Raw genomic sequence first — 15,659 nt, forward strand, 5'->3', positions numbered from 1 at the left:
CACTCGTTCTTCAGCGGAGGAATTATTTTAAAAGTTATAAAACAATACGGCATTCTACTCCGGTGACGAACACTTAATTGTAAATATCCAGTTGATGAAAACCACAACAAGTCCAAAGTAAAGTTGAGCCATTTCAAGAAAACAGAACGGGTGATGTAAAGTGACGCGTACGAGAATAGTATACCAGATCTTCTATCTGACAGGAATATATTTTTACACGGATTAATTTATTGTGAATCATGAAACAAATTCTACCAATTTAGATATCAATCCCCACTTCTCATTCGTGCGAGATTACGAGTTGAGAGAAGAGTCTGTCCTATACGCACAATGCTGAGCAACTGGTATCATTTTTTTATATCCTTGGTAAACGACTAGCGATCAAAGTCCCGACCTTCCGTACGACAAAGACAAAGAGACAAAGACAGTGAGGTCATAGTAAGGCAGAGTAGCTAGTCCAGCGAACAGACTTTATTCTTTAAAAAAAGATCTCCAGATGCTTATAAAGTATTGCAGTTGGTCAGACGCAGAGAGTTAATTCTTGAGACAGTGTCTTTTTATTACAATCAAGCACAGCTGCTGCTCCAATGCAAATAATTTATTTCTTGGCGGGAACCTTCAGATCAAGTGCAGTTACAAGCTCTTAATGATATTTCATAAAACACTCACTAGTTGCAGCTTTCAGATTTAAGAAGTACGGAAAAAGTAAAGTCATATCTGTTCCTCCGGATGCCCTGGCTATAGATATATATAAACTGTAGAATCTGAACACACGAATTTAGATAATTTTAAGTCATATCAAAGAATCGACACACATAATACATATTGATTAACCAATGTTTGTGCGGGCATAATTATCTTAAAGAAATTTCAGCTAGAGTCATCTAAGCATATAGGTATATTATCCAGTTTATGAATGTGTGCACCTGAGTTTTATTCTCTTTGCAAGATCAAAGTTATAGCCCTTTTCCCCTTGTATCTCCAAATATACTTGACCTATAGCCATAAATCATTAGATGGTTATATAGTATGTGAAGATGTGCATTAGTGTTCTCTTTGGGATTTCTCTCATCTAGGAGTTGAGGGCCTTCATAAATTGTTAAAAAGTTTGTTTGCATACATTTGGAAAAATATTTCTTGAAACTAGGTACAGTGACAGGAGTTGAGAAGTCTGTGTCCTGTGGACACACACACATAAAGTTGAAATATGTTTTGCTGATCCGTCAACTACAAGTTTCCATTACAATGTAGATTCATTTGTTTTCGTCTTTCTGTACGGAACGCAGTTCCAGTTCATAGGATGTGATCAATGCGTAATTGTTTTAATAACACAACTAATGATTAAAAATACAAATCATTTAATTACCCGTTACAATTCTTTTTAAAAAATATGGATATCATCTGTAATGACCAGTCGAGCATTTCTTGTTAAAGTATGTCTGTCTTAACTAACACGTAATATCTTCTCGCGCCACCACACGAGAACTGGTGAGAATTTATTTGACATTTAAAGTTTGGTTGTAGGTCAACTGGTGTAGCTATTTTATTCGGATTATTCATTTTTTGACAATAATGTTATCACGACGAATAATTGATAATGTAAAATTCCTTTTGTCGATTTCAAACATTTCCAGAAATTTCAAACATTGCGCAGAAAAAAATAATTGTACCATTGCATTGGTTGACATAATTTAAGAAGCAGGGTGACACTAAGTAGTCACAAATATCTATGACACGATTCCAGCAACCACGGAATATTGTACAAAATAATTAAATCTTTATGTTTAGGAGGTCAACTCTAGCTGTTTCATAACATTGCTATTTTATTTCGATACCTGTAAATTTAAGAATATTTGTAAAACTGTGCAGGTACGACATTCCCGGTTTGATGTTTGTTATGAAGAAATTGCTTAAAAATAACACTTACAGGCGACGAAGGCTAAAGAAAAAGCAAGTGACTGCCAACTTTCCCACATGAATTAAAGGTGGAGGACGATAATGTCTATAGCGTCAAGGAGAACATACGCTTCGCCCGGAGATCGAACTCAAGACGCGGACGTGCTGAAGGTAAAATCGTAATTTTGTGAGCCAGAGGTAGTGATAATTAATGGTAAAAAGGCTACTTTTTTCGCTTTACACCTGGCAACAATATAATGCAATTGAAAAACGGATTATTTGCTCTTCTAAATGACTTTATTTTTCTGTTCATTATTCGACAATGCATGTCTTCTGCCCTGATCAAGCTACATAGATTTTCATCTATACCTGAATGTCATTGGTTGACACTAAACACTAGAACATTGATTTGCGACAGTGAGCAATAGAGTAATTGGGTGTATACAGGAACTTCACGCAACTAGATACTAAAACGACATATATTTGCATAATATAAACAACTTACCAAAACTGGTCTAATTTTATGAATGGCAATTCTTTCTTACATTAATATAAATGTTAAATATGAAACATGCGCAGAAAGTAACTGGATAAGAGAGCAAATAAAATATAAAAAAATATAAATAAATATAAACACATTCATAGTTATAGCTGTTGGAGCAAACAACATAATGTATTATTCTTTGGTGTTTGTTTAACTTTTTTTTTCTTTCTTTAAAGGACGCCGAATTAAAAACCCATTACAGGCAAGTTGGACTTACGAATTCCTTCACTTTCCAAAATTAAACTGTTATTTGTTAGATATCTACTTTTTGTCGGCATAATTACTAGTGCAGTCATAAGATGAAAACAATCTGTTTTATTAGTGGGAAGAAACATCAAACGTGGTAAAAACTTTTCAATTAAACAAAATGGCCGAAATAATTAAACATGGCCGTCACACGTAAGATTAACCAATCTCCAAGCAGAGTTGTCGTTCGTTCCTCACCATATGTAACCGGTGTGCAAGAGAGTGAAGATTAACATGGAGGAAAGTGACGATCAAGCATCAATAAATACTTTTCCAGTTAATCAGTGTTATCAATTGTGTTTATGCAAATATTGACACAAATATACACACACTTAGTTGAATAAATTTCAGCAATTTATTGACTTTTTGCTATATTTTACAGAATTTTAGTTGCTTCCTTATCCTATAATTCCGCTATTTGACTTCAGATATACTGATCTGTTTAGATTCCTTTCAGAATATTAAGAAACTTAACAGATAGCTAAGAACAATAACCTGATACAAATTAACAAACCAAATGGTAATAAAGTTATAATACGATCATATTCACTTACTGAAGAGAAAACAAGAAGTATCCTAAAAAAGATACACGGTTGCATTAGTCAATGCACACTTAAAGCTACGAAACGTGCATGCACTGTGTACTTTTACATACGATTAGGTATTTATAAAGCCAAACAAAATATAGCTTTAAAAGCACAATTTTCATGTCTTTTTATGCAGAACACATGTTTCATAAGTTGATAAAAGATATCAAAACATCTTAGGTATATAAGCGTGCTGCCTGGCCAGTTTATAATCAAACGGGATTCGATTATTCACGAGGAAGACAATTTCTATATATCACTGTTGGTTTTCAAGAAAATGCTTCCACGTAGAAGTTTGCAACTGCTGTTATTTTTCGCAATGTAAAAGTAGTATCAAGAACTTTCTTTCTTTCGGGCTTGAGAAAACATTGAACACATCATCATCGTAAATCCATGAGTACCTGAGTACGCTACTCTACATGTCATCACTCTACCCTACATTTCACTCTAATGACAAACTGCGTGTCATCGTGATTACTCGTAAGGAAGCGTATTGAGGCATCCATGGGTATCAAACAATGGTCTCAAGACGGATTATTCAAAATAAACGTAGAAATCAATTGATAAACAAGGGCTCCGCCAAGTTTGGCAATATACGCCCGAAGGTTTATATGAAAGCAAAATTAAAAAATATTTAAGAGTTAAATGTAGGGTGCAGTGTGCGTGTATGCAATGGTGACAGGATACGAAAGAGCTAGAATCTAAATGTTGTTTTAAGTGGGGTGGGGGTGGGGGGGGGGGGGGGGGGGGGGGGTGCGGGAAGAGTGTTGTACATGTAGATTGTTACAGTAACATAATACATGGATACGAAAGGGCAAACTCAGTGATGTTTGGGTGGATAGGGACATGGAGTGAAGAAATGATGGTGAGGTGGTCGGGATGGAAGCAGGGTGTGCGTGCGCGGTGGTGGTGCTGACAGGATATTTAAGGCCAATACACTTAAGGATTTTTTATGTTTTTTCTTGCAGGGGAGGGGGTGGAAGCAGGATGTATGTGCGTTGCGGTGATGGTGACAGGATACCAAAGGTTAAGAAACTAAATGATTTCTTTGAAGGATGTTGGGTAAATGGTGGTTGGAGATGTAGATTGTTGCAGTAATAGGATACAAAAGGACAAGAATCTAAGTGATTTATGTAGGGGCAGGAGTGTAATGGGGTAGGGGACTGTAGATTGTTGACTCTCATCAACACCTGTCTATATTCCAAGATTTTAAGTTATGCTCTGACCTACCACCATGGTTCATAAATTTTGCACATCACCACCTACATCTCAAGTTTAAGGTTAATATCTTGCATTGTTAATACGGTATGCTCCGGACATATATTTAACACAATTTGTGACTTTGACCTTTGACTTACAGAGCCTGTTTTAGGGCTTTATACATCATCTTATCGCCATCTACCTATATGCCCAGTTTTAAGTCAATACCTTCAATGGCTATAAAGTTAGCTCCGGACGTGAAATATGACGGACGGACGGACGGACTTGCCACACTACATAACACATCCAAAACGGGCGTATAAAACAAATCAGAACAAAATATAGTCCATTATGAGATATTGGATCTCACTTCGACCTTGACCGACTTGACTTAAAGTTTCTTTTAGAACGACGTCTAAATGGTTACATGTTACTTGATAGTTATTCAAACTCATTAATCAACGTTTAAAGTCTAAAACTTAGACTTTAAAATGCTATTAAAAATCTTGTGCGGATTTAATGAAATTCAAACTTAAATATGCATGGATTTGCTTCAACTCCAAGAAAAGGCTGTGCGCAGTTTTAGCACATTAGATATAGATTTTGGAATACAAAGGCAGATCTAGTAACATCAGTTCAAATTATCAAAATGTCACACTTAAAAATCTGGGGGTGGGGGGGGGGGGGGGGGGGGGGGGAGGGCATTACTATTTCCTCAGTTTTAAAATGTTAAGAATGGGAACTGGTGACATTGCTATAAGGTACAAAACTCTTCTCTGAGCCTTGAGCCTATCAAGAAAACACAAAACTTTTAAAATGAAACTATTTATTTTCTCTTTATTTCATATTATATCTAAATTATAATTATATGACAAATTCTTATCAATATTCTACACTATGAAAGAACATTCAGGACACAAAAGTTGTTGCTGATAGAAAAGTTACATATGTATGACTATAATCATTCTTCAAGTTGATCAGATCTGCACATAAATAGATCCAAAATAAATTGCTGAAAGACATCCTTTTCTTGCTTGTTATATAGGATTTTTTTTTGTGTACGCTAGAAAAACAAAATACAGTCTCGTGCTGTAATTTAAGAATAAATACATAAGTTCGGACACTTTGTAAATAAAAAGTGCTTAAAAGAAAAGTATATTTATTTCATTTTTTTCTATCGTTACAAGTATATGGTATGCAAGAAAAGTTCTATCACTGGTAGGAAGTATGGATGGACATATATGGCTCTCAGGTAACTGCAGAGCACCGTTACCGCATACAGTTTCCCTGACGCCAGATATTTCAATTCGCACCTTCAAACAGTGAAAGAGTTTTTTAAGATATATGTACAAACACATAAATAGATACATACAAAATTGCTGAAAGACATTCTTACTTATGTAGAGAGATGCTTATATATGTGCAAACACTGCATTCAACATAAAAGAGGTTCATAGCATTTTTATTGTTGTTAGTGTATCTGACACCGACATATATTACTTACGAAATCGATCGTTCTTTCCGATTTCAGCTACAATTCTAGCTCCGTGGAGCTAACAAGTTTGCTATATTACTTACAATTCAAACAGTCCATGCCCAAAAATCATACTGACAACAAGAGCTGTCAAGTTGGCAAAACTCAGCTGTTCAATAGTATTGTTACATAAGAAAGTTTACTGAAAGAACACAATAGTCAAAAAGTGGAATAATTTTGTAAAAAAACAAAACAGATTTATAAAACCTTTTTATTGCTTGTCGATGGACAAGTGTACGAAGTTTTAATCGATTCCCATTAGTGGGCATTGAGTTAGCAGCTAACACAAAAATCTGACCAAAATATCACCTGTCTCATTTGATGTTACAGCACTCTACACAACTATCTCGCACACATTAGGCATATAAGCAATCAAATACGGGTTACCCAAACACCTAGAAATGGTTAATAAACGGCTCACTAAAGAGTTTATTTTTAAGCAATTAACACATTACTTGAAAACTTTATATTTAAATCTTTTGCAATAACATAAAGGGTACGGACATGGGTACAATATTTGCACCTACATATGCTACTTTAGCTTTAGCATATTCAGAAGAAAATGTATATACTGAATTAGAACAGAAATATGACATAGAATTTGCGCATTATATACCAGTAAAGCGGAAAAAATATCTTGTTGACTGTTTAATATTCTGGAATAAAACAAAAGAGATTGATTCAACTATATACGAAATATTAAGAGCCAATTGGGAGCAAAAGACAGTCACCAAACTTGAAGAAATTATTAACGCGAGCAAAATTTCCTGAAATCAATATACAGAGAAACAACAAAGTTTATAAATGCAATGGACAACACTGCAGTAGACAAATAAAAGAAACTAACTCATTTAACTTTATTTGAAAACTATTTATAAGATAATGAAAACATGTCCTGTGATGTGAAAAATGTTATTTATGTTATGACATATAATGGCTGCAATGAATATTTTATTTACATAGTTCAAACAGGAGACAAATTAAGTCAATAACCTGTCCATGATATATCAATGCAATGGAAAAGTAAGCTATCTATGTTACAGGATAACACAGTCAAGCATCTAACAGTCCGGAAAATATTGTCTATGATTTTCTCATATTTCTAGATATTTTCCCATACTTTGACCCATATGTATTGGTAGCAGAGATTGCTCTCTTTCCAGCAGTAGTTTTCTCAACATATTTTACCTTGTGAAATTATGTCGGTTTTAACTTAAAAATGTATGTTTTTTGACAAATTTCACAACATAAAATGTCATTCTTTCTCTAGGGTTTTAAACGATTTGATCTTAACATACATTTTTATACAAAGTGCTGATCGTTACAGTGATTATGCATGCTTTGTTCTGTCTAGAGGTAGAAAGGATATGGTTTACATGAGATACTTTGTAATCACATTGGCCTACAAAACAAGAAAGTTTTAGCGTTGTCTCCATTTCCCCCCATTTTTCTAACCAGGTTCATTTTATTTTCAGCTCAAATAACTCTTTCAGAAAATGATTTTTCAAATATTTTTTTCAGACTGTATACATTGATGCAGTAGCTTCACATATATCTAAAATAGGTAGTAGTACTTACTTAAAGTTTGTACTTTAAGGTCCAGTGCTAACAGTCTGCACTACATGTAGCTTTGTTAATTTACAAAATGTGTCGATTATAACACGTAAGTAAATGGTAGTCGGCAAGACTAAATACTTACACAGGATACGGGATATACCATGCCTCGAAAATCCATATAATTATGGCTCGAGATTTGCTCAATCCAGATATAAATTTTCTCAACAGTTTCTCTAGATCTGGTTTTGAAAGAATAAAAAAAAAACACATTGTAGAAAATAAAAGGGCAACAACTCGTACGGAACTCGTTAACAAAATACAGAGAAGTAGATTATTATGAATATACAAACACCTAGTACATCAATTATCATCAATATGGAACAAACCATTGTAGAAGGACACACGTTCCAGTGTCTAATAATTCTATGGACATTAACACGTGTCATACTAATTTCATTTTAAAGTATTTGGCAGCAGCTCTAAGTGACACAAACAAATAATCAAATATCGACTCAATTAGTCTAACCGTTTCTAAAACATGGCTGCAGAATTACGAATTCACGAATAACACGTCAACAATATATTCCTCCACTCTCAGCAAAGGGTAAAGCCATGGTTTCCTAACAACTCATTTCAAAGGAATCTCTAGCATTTTAACAAAAATAACTTCACAAAATATATGAACAAATATGAATGCCTGAAGTGTACGGTACGTATTTGCTCTCTTAAAATAGATGTATTATTTTAAAAAATAATACATCTATCCTAAGAGAGCAAATGTAGAACAAAAGATACTTTTGTGGAATTCAAAATGAAATAATGCATAATTGTTCAAAATGAGAAAGCATGATACAAATTTTTGGCACAGATTGCTGATTCCTTCATTGCCAAATTGTATAAAATAGTTTATGTAAATTTTCAGCTGGTTTAAGTGTCACAGACAACGACAATTCTTGGGTTTGTACGTACCTATCAGACACCTGTAATGCATCTGTAGATGTGTGTTAGTTTAAATTGCAAAAGAAGTTAAAAGTGAGAGAGAAAACATGTTTAAATATAATATTAGACCATCAAATGGTCACGGAGAACATTCGCCCCGCACGAGGATCGAACTCACGACCCCGCGATCCGTAGACCGACGCTCTACCTACTGAGCTAAGCTGATGGACTTACACAGACGTACACACACGCACGGACGGACAGTGCGATTATAATATGAACATAAAATATATTTGATATTTTGGAAACAAAGATGCATGATCTTTTTCCACATTTAGAAACATAACAGATCTACCTTGCTAGCTTTTTCAATTGGTATGCACCAATCTTTGCAATGATACCAATCATATAAACTTTGGTTAAATATAAGCGATTTTACAAATTCCAAATCTTAGATTTCGTACAAAGCTTTCAGAGGTCTTTCATATCCTATGACCGAAACAATGAAATGGAATGCTATCATCATTAAATGATTTCACGGTGCGTTTTATATTTTATTTAACTGTGCCAAAATGTTTGCAAAACCATCAGCCATGTTCTTATCTATCTTTTCAATTTTCTCTTTTATGGTGTTCACATCTACCATCATCGTTTTCACATTTCTCTCCATACGCTCACTGTCAAAATTTTTAAAGTTCGATATCCCCATCTCTTTGAGAATTGGCAAAATAGGAGTAATAATACATGTTTTCTGACTTTTCCTACCACCTACGACTATTCCGACACATACTAGATTACCATCCATGGTCTCACGGTACACTAATGATCCCGAATCTCCTTTGTACGCAAAGAGATCTAAACTTTCTTCTGGTCTGTCGAATGGCGAGATGTTTTGTTCACCCATGCTGGCTAATCTAAAACTTAGTTGGTTATGTAATATAAATTCGAACTGTACTTGTTCATTTGGTGTTTTATATGTCCATTCAAATGGGCCTTTAACGGTTATTCCATAGTCGAAAGGTTCTCCTACAGTGTAACCGGTGATCGCTCCATATTTGGAAAATGCTTTTTCTTCATGCCAAGCAAACCCTGCAACTGTTCCTGTCCCGAACTGCACTGGTATTTTGCGATGCACTAAACAATTGAAAGAGTGAATGTTAAATTATAGCTACAATTTAATTTGGAAATAAAACGACTGACCAATATTTTAATCGTTCAACAGTGTGAAAATACATGTTATTCAGATTTTATATTTACACGAAAACCACGTCATCAGCAAAATATCTTCAAAAACTTGTGTAATAAGTAAAACAAAAATACTTTTTCATTAGAATTTGAAATCTAGCCTAATATATTTTCATGTACCTAAAGATAACTAATAACTATATTCATATGGTCGTAGATAGTTTAATGATGTAGCATTTCAATATTTAATTACATTAATTATGTCAGCTGATCAAGAAGAAAAAATAATGCTCGTTACAGACAATGTTATAATTCTTTGTAGTTTTAAACAAATGAAGTCATACTCAAATCAGATCGCCCTTCCAACAGTCTAACCATACCCACCATAGCTATTCATTAGCATTTAAGGAGTCGATGGATATTTGACGTCACCAAATCACAAAAAGAAGGAGTGGTTTTACATGAAAACTGCAAAGCATATAAAATAAGTACAATATTCTAATCAATAATTGTCAATTTACTGATGGATACTTGAATTCCAAAAAAGGACAACATTTAGGGGGTCACCCTTCTGGACAGTGTTACGTCTTAAAAATATCACCATATGCAAATAAATGTTGCACATCTTCGCTTTGGTGTACTTGCAACAATGTACGAGTGCTGAAATTTCAAATAACTTGGTTAAGCATCATTTTCAGACATTTTGAAAATTGTTCATTTTATTTCTTTTCCTTACTTTGTTTTTCAAAGGGGGACAATAATTTGAAAACATCTGATATTCAAGACAGAACGGGACAATAGTCAACACGTTTAAACATGTATATCCATTGGATTGTTGCTAAACATGTTGTTCGTTTACCAATTCTTGTTAGATATTCAATTTATAGTTCAATAATTCTTTATTTACAGAATAATTATGTCTGTTTCACGAAAGTCATTATGTTCATTTGTGAGAAAAATCATGTGCAAACAAGGCAATTCACATGATGTTAATATTGAAATGCTTTCCTTAAGGAACGTATATGTATTTCTGCGCAGATTGACATCTGGTATCTGCGTCTTGTTTCTTTCATAGAAACCTCTTCTTGAAGCATAAAAGATTCAATCTAAACCATAGAATGTTTTGCTGTATCAGTAAACAAACTTCACATGCGCTGCCCCCAACAATGTTCGTACTCGTTTCTTCTTTAGTTTACTCCCCTTTTAGAACTCGGCGTCGATTCAGATTTTGTAGACAACCGTGAATGTTAAAGAATCACGTGTAACCTGTGCGATTTTTTTGTTTTTAGGAATCATATTTATCATTCTGGTAAGTATCAGTCGGTATGCTTGGAAGCTTGACACTACGTTCGTACTCATCCGTAATCCAAACTGTATCCGTACTCAATATAACTCGAATGTAAAGTTATCATTCTTGAAATTGTGCTCGAGTACACAATTGTAAAGTGATGTGAACAATTATTGGTAATTTTATGTTTGTATAAACGAGAGATTAAAAAAAATAACGTTTAAAAACCTTCAGGATGCGCTTTTGATAGTGTAGTTAATTTCTTGGCCCTGGATTAGGATATTTAAAACGTGTTTACCGTTTCCAACAAGAATGGTAAAACAAAAAATGTACCGGAATCGTCAAGTCATCACATACGAACAAAAAAAAAATATATATAATCGTCGTGTATTGTTTTTATGCCAGAATAGCGACAATACACGTTTGTTTTGAGTATTAACATCTGCAGAAGCCCTTGTGTGTTTTTGTGACCTCGACCTTCGGTCTCGGTCACAAACAATCCCGCGGGCTTCTGCAGACGTTAATACACAAGAAAAAAAAACGTGTATTATCCCTATATTGTAGATATTCAATCTATGTTTTCCGGCTTGTCCCGTACTGTCTTGAATTTTAAATATTCTCGAAAAGTTGCCCTCCTCCCCCTTTGAAAAACAATTCCATTTGTAAAGAAAAAAAAAAAAACAATTCTCAGAATTCCTGAAAACGATGCTTAACGACGAAGCTATTTGACAGTTCAGCGCTCGTACGTTGTCGCAAATCCGTCAAAACGAAGATTTGCAACATCGCGTTGAAAATGTTGAGATTTTTAAAGCGCTTCACTGTCCAGATGGATGGACCCTTAACGTGGTCCCTTTTCGGGAATTCAAGCAAAAATCAGTTAATTGACAATCGAATTCTAGAATAATAAACCTATTTTATAAGCTGTTCAATTTTCATGTAAAACAATTCTTTCTTTAAATGATTTGGTGATGTTCAAATTTTAATACGTCAGATATCCATCTTTTCATTAGATAGCTCATTAACTAGAATTTATCTGCAGGACACAGGGTGTGCACCCCCACTGGTACATTTGTAACAAATAAGGGGAAATAATTCAAATGTTTGCAGTCTTAATGGGGTATAGCCTCAAATAAAAAAAAATATGAAAACGATGCATTATTCTATACCACATACTTTATGAGCTATGAGCATCACAAACAAAAAAATCCACTATTTTGGCTATTTCAAGGGCCATTACTCTGTAATACACGCTTCGAATCTCAAGAATAACGCTAAATGTGATAGGTCACATTATGATAAAGACTCAAGCAAGGTTTCATAAATTTACATTAAATACTTTTTTATGTGAGGCACGTAATTAAGTCAAAATGTGCATTTTTTACTATTTCAAGGGCCATAACTCTAGAAATAGGCTCATGCAAGGTTTCATGGATCTATATCAATTACTTTTAGCTAGGCATGCCACGAGGCGATGTGCATTTTTGACTATGTCCGGAGCCATAATTCTAAAAACAGGGAGCGGAGCCAGACGGAACATAGGAGGTGCGCAAGTTCATATCATGATAAAGACTCGTGCAAGGTTTCATGAATCTATATCAAATAAGTTTAGATCTAGGCGTGTCATGAGGTGAAAATATGCATTTTTGAATATTTCAGGGGACATAACTCTAAAAAGAGGGAGGAGCCAGACGAAATGTAGGAGATGCGCAAGTTCATATCATAATAAAGACTCGTGCAAGGTTCATCAATTTATATAAATTACTTTTTGAGCTAGGCGTGTCACAAAGTGAAAATGTGCATTTTTGACATTTTCAGGGGCCATTACTCTAATAAGGGGGCGGAGCCAGACGAAATGTAGGAGATGCGCAAGTTCATATCATAATAAAGACTCATGCAAGGTTCATCAATTTATATGAAATACTTTTTGAGCTAGGCGTGTCATGAGGTGAAAATGTGCATTTTTGACAATTTCAGGGGTATTACTCTAGTAATAGGAGGCAGACCCAGATAAAAAATAGGAGATGCGCGCGTTTATATCATGATAAAGAATCATGCAATGTTTCATGAATCTATATCAAACACTTTTTGAGCTAGGCGTGTCATGAGGTGAAAATATGCATTTTGGAACATTTCAGAGGACATAACTCTAAAAAAGGGGGCGGAGCCAGACGAAATGTAGGAGATGCGCAAGTTCATATCATAATAAAGACTCATGCAAGGTTTATCAATTTATATGAAATACTTTTTGAGCTAGACGTGTGAAAATGTGCATTTTTGACAATTTCAGGGGCCATTACTCTAGAAATAGGAGGCAGACCCCGATAAAAAAATAGGAGGTGCGCACGTTTATATCATTATAAAGAACCATGCAATGTTTCATGAATCTATATCAAATACTTTTTGAGTTAGGCGTGTCATGAGGTGAAAATGTGCATTTTTGACAATTTCAGGGGCCATAACTCTAGAAATAGGTTGCAGACCCAGGTGGAAAATAGGAGGTGCGCTAGTTTATATTATCATGATTAAGATTCATGCAATGTTTCATGAATCTATATCAATTACTTTTAGCTAGGCGTGCCACGAGGTGAAAATGTGCATTTTTGACTATTTCAGGAGCCATAATTCTAAAACTAGGGATCGGAGCCAGACGGAAATATGAAGTGCGCAAGTTCATGTCATGATAAAGACTCATGCAAGGTTTCATTAATTTATATCGAATACTTTCTGAGCTAGGCGCGTCACGAACTTCGGACGGACTGACTGACGGACGGACAAGAGCAAATATATATGCCCCAACCGCTCATCGGGGGTGGGGGGAGGGTCACAAAAATACGGGGAGACTTTCTACAGCTTAAAGATTGTTGTGATAGTAAGTAAAGTCTGATAGAGACTGCAGATCAATTTTACAAAATCCTGTTGTTGCCAAAATGAGTCAGATCAATTCATTCTGAGCATTGATAAATGACAGATATCAGGTAATCAACAAAATGCAAAATTAAGAATTCTAAAACTGCTGAGCAATGCTCATAAGAAGTTTATACATGATGACACCGTAATAATAAAAGATTATGATAAAAGTGGCATTCTAGTTATACCTGGCGGATCTATAGACTCGTTTATACTGATGAATATCTTTTAAGTGCTATGCGGCGGCTATAAAATGTCTTCCAGTACCTGTTATTTAAGAAATAATACGTTCCCAAAAGTGGTTTATCGTAGAATAACCCGAGTTTTGAGTTCTTATGCGTAAGAATATATCACGAAGGCCGTAGGCCTGACTGATATATTGTTTCGCATAAGAACGAACTTTGCACCAGTCTCTAGTCTAAGCTATGCTAGTTATCACCGAGTATCAACGTAAGCGTTGACCGGTGGTATAATTACGTGCGAGCAGGTCGCTCTTTGCGGTCCTTCGTAGTTTTTTCATTTATAAAGCTTTGTTATTAAGAATTAGCTGAGGATGACCTACAATGGACGCACTTTGATGGTGATGTATTGAATTTTTCATGTCATTAGTATTTTTTTTTCTAACATTCAGGAAATATTCACTAAAAACAGGTATTTGGATACCATATCGTAGATTTCTCGCTTTAAATGGATAAATTACTGTTAAAATGCCCTATGGTTTAGTTATACATGTACGATATACCCACTTTAACAGACCGGTCACCGTTATATGCAGTTTCAAAAGTCACATAGCCCGGCAAAACCCGGCTGTCGGCGAAGGTGCTGTCTGACGTCCGAGTCGGCGGTACACCAAAATAAAAATGCATACGTACCAGCTTGTTTAATTTATGAAAAATGATATTTTCAAGACTTTTGGGATCTGACAGTGGACAAAATGCACTTTTATCGATATATAGACTACCATTTCATGTTTCTTCGTTGTGCACAGTCATTTAACGCATCATTGTGCACAGTCTTAGCGCATTTAGCAGGATTTTGTGACCGAATAGTAATGTGTCATTCGCGATCGCCAGACTAGTATTTGCCCATGTGTCTACGCTTACGGTACAGTTAAACCACAGTTGGCCCTATTAAAAGCTAAGTACATCTAGATACGCAACGTTTTTCCCCTCGTTTTTCTTTCACACTTTCCTTTCCTGTTGAAAAATGTTGCGGTGACCGTTCTGTTAAAGTGGGTATATCGTACATGTATAACTAAATCACAGGACATTTTAACAGTAATGTATCTATTTAAAGCGAGAAAACTACGATGTGGTATCCAAATATGTGTTTTTAGTGAATATTTCCTGCATGTTAGAAAAAAATACAAATGACATGAACAATTCAATACATCACCATCAAAGCGCGTCCATTGTAGGTCATCCTTGGCCAATTCCTAATAACAACCGCAAAGAGCGACCTGCTCGCAGGTAATTATTCCACCGGTCAACGCTTACGTTGAGACTCGGTGGTTATTGGCAATCTTAAAAATAAGTTAATCTTAAATTGGGAAAAAATTCTGACAATGTTTTAGAGCACACGTGTAACCAGTTTAGATGGCACTAAAGAACATGGACAAATCTTGTCATAAATTTTAATTTAGATTATATCAGGCATCAGGTCATATTTGAAAATATAAGATACAAATGTATAAACTTTACTACGTACATAATTAACAAAAAAGTGACTTGTTTGCTGGTTTATTTTTCCGTTACCTTAAGTATTTAAAGAACAAGC

The 15,659-nt window shown here is 34.9% G+C and overlaps 1 protein-coding gene across 1 annotated transcript in view; it reads right to left on the reverse strand.

The window, feature by feature from the left end:
- Positions 1-8,199: 8,199 nt before the first annotated feature.
- Positions 8,200-15,659, reverse strand: part of LOC128553752 (uncharacterized) — a gene marked incomplete at its 5' end in the record, with an annotated part of 63,789 nt that continues 56,329 nt past the window's right edge. Inside the window, one exon of the mRNA XM_053534927.1 lies at positions 8,200-9,637. Within this exon, the coding sequence (XP_053390902.1) occupies positions 9,051-9,637 (587 nt within the window). The remainder of the gene's footprint in view (positions 9,638-15,659) is intronic.

Source organism: Mercenaria mercenaria, unplaced genomic scaffold (genome assembly GCF_021730395.1).
Source record: "Mercenaria mercenaria strain notata unplaced genomic scaffold, MADL_Memer_1 contig_4271, whole genome shotgun sequence".
NCBI classification, from domain to species: Eukaryota; Metazoa; Mollusca; class Bivalvia; order Venerida; family Veneridae; genus Mercenaria; species Mercenaria mercenaria.